The following is a 19,287-nucleotide window of genomic DNA, read 5'->3' on the forward strand; positions in this document are numbered from 1 at the left end:
TTTTCTTTTTCTTAAAAAAATCTTTATTTCTTTTACAAAAAAGTGCATTTTATATTTTAGCCTCCCAGGGAGGATAACTAAATGCTAAAAGTTCTAAAAGAAACTGAAAATAAGAATAAAACAAGCAAACACACTCTGACGTTTCCTGGGACTGTTATGTGCAAAAGAAACATATATATATTTATATATATTGGTAATCAAGTCCGTTTAAACGAGAGAGGTTTGGATCAGGGCTAAAACATAGAGGCGCAGACTGTTTCCAGTGCTGGGGGGGACGGGACGGACGCTTTCTTGATGGGAAGAAGGGCAAAGGATTTGGGGAGGGGGGAGTAGTATGTAGATTGATCCCCCACCCTTCATTGTGTTAAAATTTAAGACAACTTGTCTCACCCCTGAAAGACAACTTCGGGACAAAAGGGATTGGTGGGAGTAAAATAAGCAGGGAGGGAGGATTGTATTGCCCAATTTTTCGTTTTAAAGTCTGCCTAGACAAAAGCGCTGGCTACTGCACAAGTCTACCTCGTAAGGAAGGTTTTGTATAGGTTCAACCTTTTCCTTTCTTTCTTTCTTTCTTTTTTTTTTTGGTGTCCCAGCCCCTACCGCTGATGCCTCGCCTCCCGCTTCTGTGTGATTCGCTCGATGCTGACGTGCAATATTTAGAAAAAACAAAAACAAAAAACGAAAAGAAAAATGAAAAACAACAAAACAGAACAAAAATGTTTTCTCCAAAAATCTGTTGTGTCCGAAGTGATGAGGTTGGGGGCTCCGTGGCCCGAGTCCAGACGTTGCCCCAGTCCCAAATGGCCTGCCTCCCCAATTCTCCCGTGCCACCCTGTTTGCTCCCTCCCTCTCCCCCCCACCCTAGACTTCCTGATCCTCGAAGACCTCGAGAAAGAGTGGGGGAAAGAGCTCTGTGGGGCATTCCACCTTCATGTGCAGGAAGCGGCTGGCGTGGCAGGCCCCGATCATGCGCAGGTCCGTCACCTTCATGAGGAGCTTAGGCCAGAAATGGGGAATGTTGTGTTTGCGATAGTTGATGTAGTGTTCGAACGCCAACAGGTAGGTCTCTTGGCATTTCTCGATCTTGTCGACGCAGATCAGTCCGCTGCGGTCTGCCAAGAGAAGGGAAAGAAGAACGCGGGTCAGGGAGGGCCCCACGCAGACGGAGTGCGGCTGGAAGGGGAGTCCGGCCAAAGGAAACAGGGCTTTCTTCCTGCTGTACTGCCTATTTCTCTGGGACCCTAATCAGACTCTCTGCCGCAGGGGTCCCCCGACCTTTTCGAGCCTGCGGGCACACTTGGAATGCTGACATAGCATGGTGAGCACTGCAGCAAAATGGCCGCCGCAGGAGGCGGAGCCAGCCACAATATGGCTGCCACACCTTAACGTCAGTGTTGCTTCGATCACCGCTGGGTGTAGAGATACAAGTGCCTCTAAGGCACTGGTTCCCAACCAGGGGTCCGTGGACCCCCAGGGGTCCGCGAGAACTAAATTAAGGTCCGCGAAACAAAGTTATAAACCCATAATAAATTAATATTTTCAATTAAAAGTTCTCTATTATAAATATATATATTCAAATATTATTCTAAGCTTAATGTTTAACTAACAGTTATGATTAAAGTTTATTTTCAAATTCTTGGAATTTTTATTTTGAACCTTGGGGTCCCTGCACTGAACAAAAAAGTCCTAGCAGTCCCTGGTCAAAAAAAGGTTGGGAACCACTGCTCTAAGGAGACCCAGCGTGGTGTAGTGGTTAAGAGTGGTGGTTTGGAGCAGTGGACTCTTAATCTGGAGAACCGGGTTGGTTTCCCCACTCCTGTACATGAAGCCTGCTGGGTGACCTTGGGCTAGTCACAGTTCTTTCTGAACTCTCTCAGCCCCACCTACCTCAGGTTCTGTTGCGGGGAGGGGAAGGGAAGGTGATTGTCAGTCAGTTTGATTCATCCTTAAGTGGTAGAGAAAGTTGGCATATAAAAACCAACTCCTCCTCTTTTTCTTCTTTGTTAGAGGTGTCAAATATAAGGCCCATGGGCCGGATTAGGACCCTTGACAGCTCTTATCCTGCCCGCAAGCCAGCCGATCTGGGTTGGTGAGGCATGGCCCGGCCCAACAAAGTGGCATTTATGTCATATCCAGCCCTCGTAACAATTGAATTCGACACCCCAGCTCTACGTTTTCGGCAGTGAAGGTAAAGCTGCTTGAGCATGGCTTTTTCTGTCAACAATGTGGCCGGGAAGGAAACGGTCAAAGATAAAGCGATCTTTGACAAAGTGATCCTGGCAGCTAAGTCTCTAAACTGAATGAGCCTGGCCAGGCCAGGGGAGGGCGGGCTAGAAGTACTATAAATAAATAAATAAACAAATAAATAAATGGAGGGGAAAAGCTGTTTAAAATAAAGAAGAATTCATAAGGCAGGGGTCCCTCTAACTTTTTGAGCCTGTAGGCACACTTCGAATTCTGACACCGCATGGTGGGCGCAGCAACAAAATGGCTGCCACAAAATGGCTGCCGCAGGAGGCGGAGCCATCCACAAAAGGATTGCCACAGATTAACGACAGTAACACAGTGCAGATCCTTGTCCTTTGGTGGCAGCTGCTGCCAAAGCAACATTTTTAAAAAACCTGCCCAGGCAATCAAATCTCCAGTAGTCAGTCAGAAGCCATGCTGGGCAAAAGCCCGACTTGGCCCTGCCCACTTCCTAAAAACACTTGGCCGGCGCCAGAAAAGGTGTCGGTGAGTGCCATGGCGGGGACCCCTATCCTAAGGCGTCGCTGAATCCACACTGGGCAGGCTTGCGACCCTAACCCAAGACCTTAACACCAGCCAAACAACCACACTGATCGGCAAGCCCTCAACAATGTCTCTGGTCTACCAACCAACTCCAGCCTTTCTTCCAACCTGACAGTGCAACACAGCTCCCATTAGGCAATTCACCTGTCAAACTTCCACCCGCAGCCCACTTTCCTAAACACCCAGTGTCTTAAAGACTTGATTTACCAACCTTTTCAGCTACCCCCCTCTCTTTCTAGTCAACTTTTTATGTGGTCATCTTCCACATAAGGGGCTGTGGCTCAGTGGTAGAGCATCTGCTTGGCATGCAGAAGGTCCCAGGTTCAATCCCCGGCATCTCCAGTTAAAGGAACCAGGCAGGTAGGTGATGTGAAAGACCCCTGCCTGAGACCCTGGAGAGCCACTGCCTGTCTGAGTGGACAATATTGATGGACCAAGGATCTGATTCAGTATAAGCAGCTTCATGTGTTCATGTGTGTTCATTCTGGTCTCTGTCCTTTTACCCCTCCATTGCTGTGCTGAACTGGTATGCATAAACATCCCCTAAACCATGCCAAATGGATGGTTTGTGATATCTCAGATGCAAACGGCCCCAAGTGAATGCCCTTCAAGGGATACGTACTGGGAGAGAGAGGGTATCATGAGAGCACAACCAATCCCCTCCATACCTGAGGACATGAGTAGCACAGCCTGGAGCAGTGCTACTTCCGTGTCGTCCAGGTTGAAGGCAGAGAGGGACTTGCCCAAATCAAAGATGGCATCTGACACCACGCCCAGACCGCCGTTCTTCAGCTGTTCCCGCTTGACGGCCATTTCGCCGCTCAGCGTCAGCGTCTCGCTTTCAGGGTCGTAGCGCACGGCTGCCCGCAGCGACATGATCTCCATGCAGCAGCCCTTCAACAAGATGATCTGGTCCTCACAAGGCAGCTGAAAGGCGAGAAGAGGACGGAATTGGGTCAGGGCAGGACCTTTCGTAAGCTGGCCCTCGGTGGGTAGCTTCCTAGGGGTGTCACTTTTATCCTGTAGCAGATCTTAATTATTCGGTATCTAGAATACACACGTTTTTCTGCTGCTCGGGAGACAGGAGCAAAGCAAAGATGGAGCCCACCCTGTGAGACTTGGGTTCAAATCCCCACTCTGTCATGGAAGTGCGACAGGTGGCCTTGGGCCAGTCACACACTCTCAGTCTAACCTACCTTGCAGGGTTGTTGTGAGGATAAAATGGAGGGGAGGAGAATGACGCAAGCTGTTTTGGGGAAAAGCGGGTTATAAATCTCTAAATAAATTTTTAACGTGTGGCCGATAGGATGACAAGCATTTGGGAGACGGGGAAATAATTTGTATTTTTAGTATGGTACCAGGCCGGTATAAACAAATTCCTAAGAAACAACGCCTATGTATCTGTGACATGCAAGTGCGGGACAATTTACCTCATTACATACTCGATTTCCCACTTTACGTGCAACCTAGTTTCTCACTGGGATATTATCTGGTATAAATTTCAATTCTGAGAAGCAGAAAGTCATAGTCTTGCTATCAGATTCTGATGATTATATATCCCATAGAATATCACTGTATGCCAAAGCAATAAATTCCCTGATTTAAATAATTGGCTTGATAAGGTTAAAGAAACCTATGCTTTAATTAAGTTGACGTATTATAATAACGACAAAAATACGGAAGAACTGGACGCTCGCTGGAATTTAACAATTTCAAGGATGGAAACAACACTCCAATGTGTAAATCGCAGAGAGGTAGTGATGCAATAATCATGCAGATTTTAGATAGAGTATTGCCTGGTTCACTGTTATGGGTATTTTAGTTATATAAACAGCACGGTTTTAGTTTCTTGTCAAGAATTTGTATTATGAGTATTTTAGTAATGTTTTATTTCCATTTTCTTTTATTGTTATATTCTCATTTTCTCTTAATAAAAAGTTAATTTTTTTAAAAAAAAGAGTATCATTGTATGCCTCGGCAGCAAGGAAAATAAGGGCCAAAGCTGATAGTGCAAGAGCAGACTGCCAAAAATGATTTTATTTGTGGATGATGACGTTATTGTTTTATTAATATTTATCACTATATTCATATTATTGTAAACTCTTTTATAGATTTTATTATTTTACTATGAATATCTATATTTTATATTTGTTGACGATGTTTTGTAAAGGCCAACGGCCATATACAAATAAAATTTACTTACTTACTTACTAGTATGGTACCAAACTTGCTGACCAGCCAACCTTGAGGACCACAATGGTGGTGGGGAAGAGGCTGGCCCCATGATGCTGCACCTGAAGTCGCTTCTTTCTAACCCACACAAGGACAGTGCTCAGATCCATCGAGACCAGGCATGCCACACTTAGGGTTGCCAACCACCAGGTACTAGCCGGAGATCTCCTGCTATTACAACAAATCTCCAGCCGATAGAGATCAGTTCCCCTGGAGAAAATGGCTGCCTTTGGCAGTTGGACTCTATGGCATTGAAGTCACACTCCTCCCCAAACCCTACCCTCCTCAGGCTCTGCCCCAAAAACCTCCCGCTGGTGGTGAAGAGGTACCTGGTAACCCTAGCCACACTTCTGTATTCCCCTGACCTCCCACTTCCTTTTGCCAGCCACCCATCTGCTTTGCTCACCTCTGAAAACATGGGCAGTTTTTTGGCAAAGTCCACCACGCGGGTGATGGCGGGGGTGATGATCTTCGTAAACTCACTGAACGCCTCCAAGTCCACTTTGTCCCCGTCGGGCATGGAGGCCATGGGTGACTGACCGATGTCTTCAGGCTGCGGGTGGAGAGCAGAGAAGAAAGAAGGACAACATCAGGCTCTCTGGGAAGACAAGTTCGGAGCTTTGGATCCTTTCCTTGCAAGAGTCATCTTCCAGCCCCAAAGCTGGAAATACCAGTCTAGGTCTCATTATTACTGTCTCTCTCCCCACCGACCCCACTAAGCAGGGGTCTGCATATTCCACTTACTCCGGATCTGGAGAATCTCAGCTTCCCTTTTTTAAAATTCCATACAGAGGAGCAGACATTGAATCATTAGTCCATTAGTTACGCTCTCTGTGGTTATATTTTATTCTTTTGGCTCATACATTTGTTTGTATTAAGTCAGCGGTTCCCAAACTGTGCTCCACGGAGCATTTGGTGCTCCGCAAAACATCTCCTAGTGCTCCGTGAATAGACTGGAAAGAAAAATACTACTGTCATTCGGTTCAATCAATCAATCAATCAATCAATCAACCAATCAATCAATAGTATTTATTACGGTCCATGGCAAATACAACAAAAATACAAAAATGGTAACATTATAAAAATAATCATAGCATTCATCAGCCATGAAACTCATTCGGTTTAGTATATAGATGCTCGGTAAAAATTACAGTGCATTCCTAAGGAGAGTTACTCCAGTCTAAGCCTACTGAAATGAATGGGCTTAGACTGGAGTAACTCTCCTTAGGAATGCACTGTTAGTGCTCTGTGACTCAAAAAGTTTGGGAACTGCTGTATTATCTAAACCCGGGAATTGAACATTTAAAATTAATTAATTAATTTTAATCTTTGCTAATTTGGGACTTTCCTTTTTTTATTCGCCCAAGCTCTTTGGCACATAGGCACTCGAATTTCTGAACAGGAACAGGTTCGGGTCCTTTTTGAGGCTAATTTTCTTTTAGGTTGTCTCCCAGACTTGAGTGTTGATTTTAGGACCATCTCCACAGCCTCGTTGTGAAATACCTTCCTGTCATTCCCATTCTTCACTGTGACCTTTCCCGAACCTGCTCCGCACCGCTCCTTCTGGAAAGGTCTTCGTCAAAGCGGGTTTGCCTCCCACGTGGGTTGGAAGGTACGGATTTACAGACCTCTCCCCATCCTCCTCAGTGCCATTTTACCCTTACAGCTCATTCCTGAGCCTTTCGGCAGCCGGGGACGGCGTGGCCGGAGTGCTGCTGCGGTGCCTCCAAAGCAGTTCCCCAACGACCAAAAGGCTTAAAAAAGCCTTTAAAAAATCCCCCCCTAAAAACGGGGCATTCCCCCCATTGAAAACAGTGAGGCTGTGCCAGGAAATACCTGACACAGCAACGCTGTTGCTGAAGGGGACGTTCCTGACAGCTCCGCCCCCCGGAATACCCTGGGAACAGCCCCTGGGACAACGGCGCGGGGATTTGTGACATTGAGATGCTGTCGGGAGGCCGAGTTGGCATTCCAGGGCCACACTGCCGCACCAGTGCAAGGAGGCCAGCGTGAGTGCCCCAACGCTGGTGTCCCTGCCTCTCTCAGCGGCGCAAGCGGCCCAGGCACCGGCGCAAGCGACCTGAATGCCGGTGCAGTCACTGGTGCGCCTACTGAGCTCTTTCAGCCCCAGAGCTCAGGAATGGGCTGTATTAGGGCGTGAATGTGTTCTTATTCGCTTTATTCCAATGGGCAATTTTATTTGGGGGACCCTTTCCGAGCCCCATATCTTGGGACCCCCTAACCCAATCGTCACCAAACTTGGGGGTTCTTGCAAAAAGGGTCCCCTCAAGCTACACTGAAATTTTGGGACCTCTACCTCCAATGGGCGGAGGGGGGGACCCCTTCCGGGCCCCATATCTCGGGACCCCCTGACCCAATCTTTACAAAACTTGGAAGTTCTTGCAAGAAGGGTCCCCTCAAGCAACACTGAAGTTTTGGGACCTCTACCTCCAACAATGCCCCCTCCCGGAGCCGTGGAAAGGAGCGAATGTGTTCTTATTCGCTTTATTTCAATGGGAAATTTGGGGGGGACCCCTTCCGGGCCCCATAACTCGGGACCCCCTGCCCCAATCATCACAAAACTGGGGGTTCTTGCAAGAAGGGTCCCCTCAAGCTACGCTGAAAGTTTGGGACCTCTACCTCCAAACATGTCCCCCCCAGAGCCGCGGAAAGGCGTGAATGTGTATTTAATGGCTTTAAATGGCCGAATTTTTTCCCCAAACTCCGAATCTCGGGCCGAATTGCACGGATCTGAATTGGGGGAGTTCAGACTTCGGCATTTCCCAAATCAAAACGGGCCGAATTTTGCCGAATTTTTTTTTCAACAGCCCTACTGCCCGCGTCGTCTCCTGCCCACCATCTCCACCACAACACAGCTATAGAGCTTTCTGCTGGCTTGAAAGAATATTGGCAGCCAGTGTAGCATCATAACAACAGTGACATCGCTACTATAGCTTTAAAAAAAAAAAGCTGGCACAAAGCCTGGCTGTGTTGGATGGGAGGTGGGGGACAATAGTAGGTGCGAGGAGTTACCAAGGAAAGCATAGGAAATGCCCCCATAATAACACACAGAGCTGGAAGGTAACTCAAGGGTCATCTAGTCCAACCCCTGCACAACGCAGAAAATTCACAGCTCCCTCCGACTCCCCCAGTGACCCCTAGAATCATAGAGTTGGAAGGGACCACCGGGGTCATCTAGTTCAACCCCCTACACAATGCAGGGAACTCACAACTACCTCCCCCTCCCACACCCCGTTACCCCCCCCCACTCCATGCCTAGAAGATGGCCGTGATGCCCTCCCTCTCATCATCTGCCCAAGGTCATAGAATCAGCATTGCTGACAGATGGCCATCTAGCCTCTGCTTAAAAGCCTTCAGGGAAGGAGAGCTTACCACCTCCCGAGGAAGCCTGTTCCACTGAGGAACCCCTCTGACTGTTCCACAGTTTAACTATGCATTATCTTATCCTCTGAAGTTAAACAGACTTCAGTGTTTGCAGAAATTGATTTGGGGGGTAGGGGTGGCGGCGTGCACTGAGACCTGCCCTTGGGGTTCATTAATCTCTAAAGACTGAAGTCTGACGTAGTCAAGAGGAGTTCCATTGTTGTAAGGAGGTTAGGCTGTTGCAGCCAAAACAAAAGTTCCCCAGCATCGAAAAGATGAACACGTTTTTTGCAGCTATTGCAGGCCTGAGCTCTCTTTGTCAGGAGCACTGAAGTGAACGGAAGTCTCCGCAGGTCCTTCACCTGCAGCATGACGCCGGCTTCTTCCCTGCTTTGTGTTTTGGGCAACCGCTAAACCGAATGCTATTTTCAGACCTCCTCCTTGCCCTGTGCTTCAGGTGCCTTCCCTTTTTGAAAAGCACTACATGTACATTTATGTTTTAAAAACGTTGGCAAAACTGCTCTGGGGCTTGGGGATGAGGACTTGGGCTTCTGACGTCACAGGTACCGGCCAATAGGTCACCTATACAGGCGAATCTTCCACATTCAAGCTCCACTACTGTGCGGAAAAACTGCTCAACATCTCAAAAGCATCTCAGAACAAAAAAAACCCACGACTGTTTACAAAACAGCAAAACAGCCTCTCTCGCCCTCGTATATTTGTTTGTATCCTAAAAGGAATCCTGACTCTTTTCACTTAGAATTTGACCCTGCTTTTTGAAGCCGCCCTTCAAGATCAAGTGCAATTTCTCTGACGTTCACAGTGCATTTAAATTTTGACAGACGCAGTTGTCTGTGCAGTACTATCCTTTAAGTGCAGTTATAAGATGGAGGAATTTGCTACGGGGAGGGGCTGAGACGTGGGAGCCCACAACCGCTGCACAGTCTCTGGAGCGTGATGAGGGAGCCACGACATGAAGTCTGCCCTGGCCCAGATCTGTGACCCTCAGACCCACATCTTGCTCTGCAGAGCTCATGGTGGGTGATTCATTTCCTCCTGCCCAGGAAGAAGAAGAGTTGGTTTTTATACCCCGCATTTCTCTCCCTTTTAAGGATTCTCAAAGCAGCTTACAATCACCTTCCCTTCCGCTCCCGACAAGACACACCTTGTGAGGTCGGTGGGGCTGAGAGAGTTCGGAGAGAACTGTGACATGCCCAAGGTCACCCAGCAGGCTTCATGTGGAGGAGCAGTAGGGTTGCCAGGTCCCTCTTCACCACTGGCGGGAGGTTTTGGGGGTGGGGCCTTAGGAGGGCGGGGTTTGGGGAAGGGAGGGATTTCTTTGCCATAGAGTCCAATAGCCATTTTCTCCAGGGGAACTGATCTCTATCGGCTGGAGATCAGTTGTAATAGCAGGAAATCGCCAGCTAGTACCTGGAGGTTGGCAACCCTACGGAACGGGGAATCAAACCCGGCTCTCCAGATTAGAGTCCACTGCTCTTAACCACTACACCACGTTGGCTCTCAACTGCCTCCACACTTTGCTGGCAATTGTTCTGTCCTTGCACTTACTACAGCAATCGTTCGCAGCTGCATTGGTCTTGCCCGCACTGGAAAATCTACTTGCAAATGATTATTGTAGTGCACACTGAGAGCCAGTGTGTTGCAGTGGTTAGCCGCGGTGGATTCTAATCCGGAGAACCGGGTTTGATTCCCCGCTCTTCCACATGAGTGGCAGACTCTAATCTGGTAAACTGGTTTGGTTTCCCCACTCCTCCACATGAAGCCAGCTGGGTGAACTTGGGCTAGTCACAGTTCTCTCCGAATTCTCTCAGCCCCACCTACCTCACAAGGTGCCTGTTGTGGGGAGAGGAAGGGAAGGAGATTGTAAGCCGGTTTGATCCCCCCCTAAAAGGCAGAGGAAGTCTTCTTCAATATCCATCTCGGTGTGGATGAGGACTTACTGAGCCCGACCGGTTAAGCTTCTGCATCAGAGTGCCTCCAGAGCATGCTCCAGCCTGGTTTGCCAATTAAAGTTCACTCAATCATTAGTTCTTCCTCCTCTCCCAGGTTCCCGGACCCACATTTTAAGGCTCCAGAGTGGGCAGGGAAGCGGCAGGAGAGGATGCTTCCTGGAGAGTAATTTCACCCTGGCAGGAGCCTCCGCTTTTCTTTCCCTACCCCGCGTGTGACCTTTCTGTCCTGACCTGCCCTGGCACCAACTCAAAGTGGACAGCAGAGGGCACCCTGACCCCAACAATCCCTGCCCCGCTAAGGGGGAAATAAATATGGGGTGGGGGGAAGAGGGAGACAGGAATGGGGCTGAAGGTTTCCGGCTCATCTGCCCTTGGAGGGAGCCCAGAGGTCACAGCTGTATCCCTCTGCGAATCCAGCTTATCCCTTCAAAAACCGCTCCGCAGGTCTGGTTCACTGGCTAAACTATGGGAGGAAGGGGGAATATTTATTTCGGTATGAACCAACTAAACTCTGAGCCATTAGATTTGTCTAACAAGGAGCTCTTCCTCTAAATGTCAATTAATAAGTGTCCCCTTCATTGCTAGAATGAAGGACAGAATATAATTTTTAAGCTCAAAACCAATCTATATGAAAATACCCTGGGAAGGAAATCACACACACACACACTTCATTTGTACCTAGGGTTTCCAGGTCCCTCTTCACCACCGGCAGGAGGTTTTTGGGGCGGAGCGGGGTTTGGGGAGGGACTTCTATGCCATCGAATCCAATGGCCAAAGCAGCCACTTTCTCCAGGGGAACTGATCTCTATCGGCTGGAGGTCAGTTGTCATAGCAGGAGATCTCCAGTTGCTACCTGGAGGTTGGCAACCCTATTTATACCTCACCTTTCTCCCCAATGGGGACACGAAGCAGCTTACCATTGTTCACCTCTCCTCTGTTTTATCCTCACAACAACCCTGTGAGGTAAGTTAGGCTGAGAGTGAGTGACTGGCCCAGTTTCACCCAGTGTCTTGTGGCAGAGCAGGGATTCGAACCTAATCCAGCACTCTGATCACTACACCATATTGGCAATATTCCTACAACCACACAGTTAACAGCAACAAGTGCTTTAAGGAGGTTTGTACAAGGAAGCCAGTGTGGTGTAGTAGTTAGAGTGCCAGATGAGGATCTGGGAGATCCAGGTTCGAATCCCCATTCTGCCACGGAAGCTTGCTGGGTGACCTTGGGCCAGTCTCACACTCTCAGCCTAACCTACCTCACAGGGTTGTTGTGAGGCTAAACTTAGTTCTGCCAGGTTCCTCTTGCAGATGGAAGAAGGGAGGCTGAAATGCATCAGAGAGACCGGGGATGCCTGGGAGACTTGGGGCAGAGAGGCACGAGGGTCCTCTGAGGGCAGGGTTGCCAGGTCCCTCTTTGCCACCGGCGGGAGGTTTTGGGGTGGAGCTTGAGGAGGGTGGGGTTTCAGGAGGGGAGGGGCTTCAATGCCATAGAGTCCAATTGCCCAAGCGGCCATTTTCTCCAGGTGAACTGATCTCTATCAGCTGAAGTTAAGTTGCAACAGCAGAAGATCTCCAGCTAATACCTGGAAGTTGGCAACCTTAAAATGGAGAAGAGAATGATGTTATAAGCCAGCTTTGGGTCCCTCACTAGGAAGAAACGCGGGGTATAAAAGAAGTAAAATAAACCAAAAATAAATACAGGGAATGGTAAATCCTAACTGGGTTTTAGAAGTTTTTATTTATATATATACCCAGCTTTTCTCCCCAATGGGAAGCCAAAACAGTTTACATCATTCTCCTTTCCTCTGTTTTATTCAAACCTGCATCTCCCAGACCCTTTTACAGCACACTGATTTAAAGGGTAAACCTTTAACAAGGCTTTTTGTAGCAATGTATAAACACACTGCTAATTCGTATTGGAATCACAATATTTAGAACAACGTGTGTATTCACCAACACACAATAGATAAACACACACGCACAGAGTAAAACGCATACACTCACATCCTGTTCAAATAAAATAGGCCGTGCTATAGTCTTTAAACAGTTTAAACGAGTTTCTTTAAAGGGATTATAACATGACTTCACAATCCAAAAAATAACTTAACTAGACACACAAGATTAATGTCTGCCTCTCAGACATTAAGTTTTAATCGAGTTTAGGAAAAGAAAAAAGAAAAGGAAATATTTAACATGTACAGAAAAGCAGCAGCAACATTCTGTGGCCCAGTATTTAGGATTGTCAGTTCCAGGTTGAGAAATACCTGGAGATTTTGGGGGTGGAGCCTGAGGAGGGCGGGGACTTCAATGAGATAAAATGCCATAGAGTCCACCTTCCAAAGCAGCCTTTTTCTCCAGGTGAACTGATCTCTGTCACCTGGAGATCAGTTATAATCCCAGAAGATCTCCAGCCACCCTCAGGTGGTTGGCAACCCAACCAATACTGCAATACTTAGTGGTTATCAACGCTCAGTTTACACACAGAGCAGTGTGTCCAACAACAACCAAAATCCTTGCACACAAAAAAAATAGTGAACAACTGAAATATGCTAGTTTTCTCTATGCAGGGAACATTTTGTATGAGGAAGGATTAAACAATGTGATCCCCGCACCTACCTCCCAAGAAGTCCAGAAACAGCTTCTACCATCTCCCCTGCTGTTTGCCTACAACCGACTGAAACCCACAGAACAAGTCAGTTGCGACAAAGTTAAGCCCCAGTGCATTCAGCGGGGTTTAGCCAGCATTGCTAACTTGGGTAATTGGGAGTCACGGGGTATACACATGTTCTTGTTTGTACAGTTTCCTGCATTCTGGGAAGGTAGCCCTGACTTGGATCAGGCCCAGGCTAGCCTGATCTCGTCAGACCTCAAAAGCTAAATAGGGTCGGCCCTGGTTAGTACTTGGATCGGAGACCATCAGGGAAGCAACACAGAGCTCTTGCCTTGAAAACCCTACCGGGTTGTCATGTCAGCCGCCATAAGCCAGTCTGATTGGGCAGAAAGGCAGCATATGCATTTTGAACATAAAATAAATAAATATTATCTATAAAGGTCATCAGGATATCGAACTGGATATCACAGGAGTTCCCAACGTGGGACCTGTGAGTGCCCACCAATATCTTTTCTGGCGCCCGCCAAATGTTTTTAAGAAGTGGGTGGGGCCAGGTAAGGATTTGCCCAGCAAGGCTGTGCAGATTTTTTAAAAAATGTTGCTTTGGCAGCAGCTGCCACCACAGCACAAGGATCTGCACCGTGTTATTGAAGTTAAGCGGTGGCAGTCATATTGTGGCGGGCTCCACCTCCTGCATCAGCGATTTTGTTGCCAAAGCACGTGCCCACAGCCCCCCCCCCCAAAAAAATTGGGGGACTCCTGGGACATCAGATCTTGTGGGTGCATGCAACCCTCCACTTGCAAAAAAAAATCACATGCTCCACCCATTACCACAATTTACCAGAAATTTCCGCTTCTGTTTCCAGTGGCTGCCTTGGGCATTGGTACTGCGGTGCGCCTCCGTGGCGATGTGGATCAGCTCCCACTCCTCCGCTGTCGGCTCTGGCCGGTGCTGAAGGGATTTCAGCATCTCCTCTTTGCGCCGCCTCTCCCGGTTCTCTTCAATCAGTTTCCGCTTGGCTACCCTCTTGGAGTCATCCAGCACCACTAGGGGGGCGGCGGAGAATGGGGAGGCGTGAGTGGAAGGCGGGGCCTCGCACGCAGCCAATCACAACTCTTCCAGCCCCTCCCCAAAGAGTCTTTTGCAGCCTGTTGGGCTACGTGACATTGGCTGAAGCCAATGGAGTTTTATGGACTTCTGAGATAGTAACTCCAAGGCTCGAAGCTCGCACGACACACCATACCAACATACCTCTCCACCTTAGCCCTGGCCCCTCCCAAACATGTATCCATCACAGGCGACGTTCCTTCCCACAAGGTCCCTGATCCGAGGGTTCAACCACTCCCTCCCCCATCTGTCCCCCACCCCACTCATCCCCCATTCCTCCACAGCGGGCGCAATGCCCTTACAGTCCATGGCCATGCCAACAGCAATGCACTTCTTGAATCGGCAAAGCTGGCACTGGTTGCGGGTGATCTTGTCGATAACGCAGGAGCCATCGTACTTGCAGGAATACGTCGGGTGCAGGTTCTTCTGGATGGTCCGTCGGAAAAAGCCCTGCAATGGGGGAGAATGCTGTCAGAACCACACAGTGAGGGCCAGGCAGGTTGTGTACCCTTTCATCCTCTGGCCCGGACCTCCCCGCTGCCCCTTCTGCCTACCAGCTCTTCAAATCTGTCGATGTGGGCAACAACCCCTGTTGTAGCCCCAACAGCAAAACTAAATGTAAACTTTCTCCACTCTTAGGTCGGTTATGCATGGGTACTTTCACTCACGTTCGCCCCCAGTCTGTCTCGGTTGTTCCTTGGAGTTATGCATGAGTTTTCCGTCCATTAAAGATGACCTTGTGGCCAGCCCTCACAAATTCTGGGACTTCCCATTCATCTAGTAACCTGATTCTTCCATCTCCCCTGACCTCAGCCCGGGTGAAATCCCCATGCATAAGGCAAAGCTTGGGACAATGAAGCTTGGGGGAGGGATGTTTCTCTCACAGAAAGAACTACAGCCCATTACAAAGCAGTGTGTCAAGAGGCGGGGATTCAAATGCTTCCTGGGAGTTCTTTCTGAGCTGAAACAAGGCTTGGGTTTCTCCCCTCCTCCCTGATTCCTTTTAGGGTGCTCCATTTTGTTTTTGGTTTTTAAGATGCTTTTTGACCCAGCACTTGGGTTTCGGGGGGGCGGGGGGGGGGAACGACAGACTCTTCTAAGCACTACAGGCAATTCCAAAGCAGCATTTCAAGGGGCGGGGACTCACAAGCTTTTTGTTTTGAGCTTGGAGACTGCTGGTGGGTAGCTTCGCAAGAAGAAAGTGTGGGTCCAGCGAGCAATGAACCTCAGGTAGAATGCCCATGCATAGGCAACCTTATGCAAGGATAGAGGGCCTTCCCCACAGAGGAACTTTACCCTACGTCCACAGAGAAATCAAGGCCGAAGGGGGCCTTGGAGAGATGTTTGGACCGCTGTTGGTTTTTTGTGTTTCCAATGCGTAGGACTCCAGTTTTTACTTCTTCCTCCCAGAATGCCAGGCGATGCATTCTGACACCAGCGCTATTTTAAATCTGCGTACCCGTTCAGCGTTTTGCAAAGGAAGATGACTAGGCAAGATATTAAGATCATGGCCTGAGACATCTGCTCCTTCCTGCCAAACCCATTTAAGTTTTTTCCTTGTAAGATCCAGCCTGACGAAGAATCCTGGAGTGCTTGAAAACTTACATACTGTTTCGTGTCGTTTTGCTTGGTCCTAATCAAAGGTTTCACACGGCTTTTATTCTTGTTTTAAACTGGAAGTTGCTGTTTTTCCCCCTTATGATTTTAAAATGCTTGGCTGATAGGGCGTTCTCAAGACACTTTGGGGTTGAGTAGGCTTGCCAACCTCCAGGTACTGAGTACAGGAAAGGATGGTGTATACAAATAAACACAGTTAGTGTATAACGAGGTGTATTGGGTGCATTAAATGACAAACAACAATAACAAGAACAAAGAACTATATACAATCCTCTGAGTAGTCCACTGAGGGTACAAATATCACAAGTTCAAAAACATGTGAGTAGGTAGGAAAGCTTCATGAGAAAGTTGCAAGGGAGACGATCGTTTCTATTCTTCTTCAGCCCCGTTTAGTTGAAGTCATATCAATTACAAAAATATTCCATACTCCCATAGGGATGAAGAAAACCACTATGTCAAGTATAAGTAGTAAGGTTCCAATTCAGGATACATCATTTCAGATACATAGTTGTACAGACAGGTTCAGCTGTTCCCTTTGGGATACACAACGTAACTCAGTGGACTACTCATAGAGGATTGTATATAGTTATTGTTCTTGTTCTTGTTGTTTGTCCTTTAATGCACCCAATTCACCTTGTTATACGCTAACTGTGTTTATTTGTATATACCAGCCTTTCCTGTACTCATTTCCTTACCGGTGGTATTAGTACAGAGGTGTTTATTTTGGTTGCTCAACCTCCAGGTACTAGCTGGAGATCTCTCGCTATTACAACTGACCTCCAGCCGATAGAGATCAGTTCACCTGGAGAAAATGGCCGAGTTGGCAATTGGACTCTATGGCATTGAAGTCCCTCCCCTCCCCAAACCTCACCCTCCTCAGGCTCTACCCCAAAAACCTCCCACCAGAGGTGAAGAGGGACCTGGCAACCCTCCCCATCTCAAGCAAAATGAGCGATGAGTGGTAAAGGGGATCTCTCAGCCCAAGCAGCATTCTACTTCTGCCTGTCCCCAAACAGACGGAAGTGCCGGGAAAAGGGCAATACCATCTTAGCAGCTCTCAGCCGCAGAATAACGCTTTCTCAAATGCAGCCAGAACACCCGGATGGAATTCTTGCTCATTAGACACCCAACATAGCTGGATGTCCAGCAACGCCCTCAGCCAACCCCCCTCCCATCCTCTCTCCTTCCACTAATGCCCATTAAGGACCACGGTGCCCATTGTCCTGAGCCAACCCCCGACGGGAAGGCTTGCCTCCTGCCAGAAACACATGGGGAGGGGTTGGCGGAACAAGAGGTGTCTCTCTGTAAACCATGCCCAGGGACTGATTCAAATTTGGAGTTAATTCAAGCTGAATTATTGAAAAGTAATATTACATTTCTGAACTTCTAGTACAAATATAACTTATCATCCCACCTGAGAATCCATCTATGTATAGGGGTGAAAAGAAATAGTTGGTGATTTGTATAAGTTAATCATCTAGCTCAGGGGCGGGGAACCTTTTTTCTGCCAAGGGCCATTTGCACATTTATAACATCATTCGGGGGCCATACCAGGTGTAGATCTCCCGGCGGCGGGGGGGGGGGGGAAGGCTACGGTTGCCAGGTCTGCAGCCACCACCTAGAGGTTTGCAACCCTAGGAGAGGCTATGCAGAGGAGGAAGGGAGGGAAGGAAGGAAGGAAAGAGAGGGAGGGAGGCTTCCCCCCCACAAGCACACATGCCTTCCTGGCTCCCCCCACACTTCACACACACACACACACACACTCACTCACCAGGCCGCACAAGCGGCCTGGCGATCGGGGGAAGCCTTCCTGGCTTCGCACACGCGGCCCTGCGGCTCCAACGGCGGCGGCTTCCACGGGAGAGTCCAAGGGCTGCACCAAATGATGTCGGGGGCCTTAACTGGCCCGCAGGCCAGAGGTTCCCCACCCTTGATCTATCTTATCACATATTGTCTTGTCTTGTATTTACTATTGAATTCTGTAACTTTTTCTAAGTAATGAGATGTTCCCTATTATATATCCTGTTCATTATGTTGACTTCAAAGGAATCCTTGGCATGAGTCCTTCTACTTCATTTGTAGTAATCTCAGTTCTGTTTGTCTTTCTGTTTTGTTTTTGTTAATATTATATAATAAAAAGATAAATTTTTAAAAAGAGGTGTTGCTTTGTAAACCATGCCCAGTGCCTGATTCATAAATTTTTAAAAATTAAAATAAATAAAATACAATTTTTTTTTGTCTCACATCAACTTGCCCAGAAAACTCTAGACTGTACTATATATAGGGTAATGCCGACACATGAACTCAAGGGATAAAAGAGTGCTTTTCAACACAGCCACTTTCTAGCTCTCTGCCCCAATTTTATTTCTGCGATCTTATCTTACTTCCTCCCTCCATATGCTTTCCCTGTTTCACGAAAATCTTTTGCTATTGGTCTTAAAAGCTGTTTTCTCATAGGCCACGTTAGATTGGCTGTTCAACGTAAAGGATATCAGGTACTAAGAGGGGAAGCAGAGAGAGACAAACAAACCAAAAATTGAAGCAGCATCCATTGGGAAACTCCTAGTCATTTCAATGTGGTTTTGGCAGGAAAATTTCCCCATGGACAAGCAAGGCATTTTTGTTTTTGTTTTTTTTTAACTATTAAAATGAGAACGATGTAAGCTGCTTTGGGTCCCCATTGGAGAGAAAGTGGGATTCAAATTTAATAAAAATAATAATTTATTGCAGTCGTAAACCAGAAAATGTCATATTGAATTTCTACGCTACATTTCTAAAAACCTAAAACCGTGCATGATACAAATTTAGTAAATAACTAAACAACTACACAAACTGAAACATCTGATTAAGGGGGAAAAACAGAGCACGTGTGGTTTAAATGCTACAGCCAAAAGAATTTGAAGTTTTATGAAGAAATGGTTTTTATTGGAATAATAACTTGTAAATTTAAGGGCAATCTAGTGTATAGTTTCCTCAGAGGGTTTAAATTCAAGGGAAAAAACTCAAGCACACAGAAAGCCTTCGACACACTTGTTTTAGCGCTCCCAAGGAACTGTTCGTGATAGGCCGTAGACGCAGCTGTCCACTAGGGTTGCCAACCTCCAGGTTTTAGCAAACAAAGAACAGCAACAAACTGCATACAAAGTCAAATTTATCTGCATCAGTGGTTGTATGTAATTATGTTCTGTATCTTTAATTTGATAATGATCTAACTTCACTTTGTAACCATGTGATTAGACTCTTTAAAAAGGCTGTGTGAACGTGGCTACTTTGCCAACGTGCAAGCAAGTTAATAACAGCTAGCGTGTAAGTATATTATTTTGTATATACCATTATGATTCTATATCGTATGCCATTTGCTTTGTATATATTATGTTTTGATTTATATAGTGTTCCCTGAGGAAGGCTTTTTTATAAGCCGAAACAGAAAGAAAACCGGACTTATGTAGAAGTGGAAGTGGAGTGAAAGAACCACTACACATACCTCTTGGATGAAAAGAAACAACCTTAACTAAGGACTATAAGTTATGCTATTAGTTGTGCTTTATGCTTATGATTATTTTGATGCATGTG

General features: G+C 47.2%; 1 protein-coding gene across 1 annotated transcript in view; it reads right to left on the reverse strand.

Annotated features, from left to right (window-relative positions):
- Positions 1-732: 732 nt before the first annotated feature.
- Positions 733-19,287, reverse strand: part of THRA (thyroid hormone receptor alpha) — a 68,512-nt gene continuing 49,957 nt past the window's right edge. Inside the window, exons 4-8 of the mRNA XM_056863062.1 lie at positions 14,400-14,547; positions 13,831-14,036; positions 5,429-5,575; positions 3,459-3,717; positions 733-1,112 (exon numbers count right to left, since the gene is read on the reverse strand). Of these exons, the coding sequence (XP_056719040.1) occupies positions 862-1,112; positions 3,459-3,717; positions 5,429-5,575; positions 13,831-14,036; positions 14,400-14,547 (1,011 nt within the window). The 3' untranslated portion in view covers positions 733-861. The remainder of the gene's footprint in view (positions 1,113-3,458; positions 3,718-5,428; positions 5,576-13,830; positions 14,037-14,399; positions 14,548-19,287) is intronic.

The sequence above is a fragment of the Euleptes europaea genome, chromosome 18 (genome assembly GCF_029931775.1).
Source record: "Euleptes europaea isolate rEulEur1 chromosome 18, rEulEur1.hap1, whole genome shotgun sequence".
Taxonomy (NCBI): Eukaryota; Metazoa; Chordata; class Lepidosauria; order Squamata; family Sphaerodactylidae; genus Euleptes; species Euleptes europaea.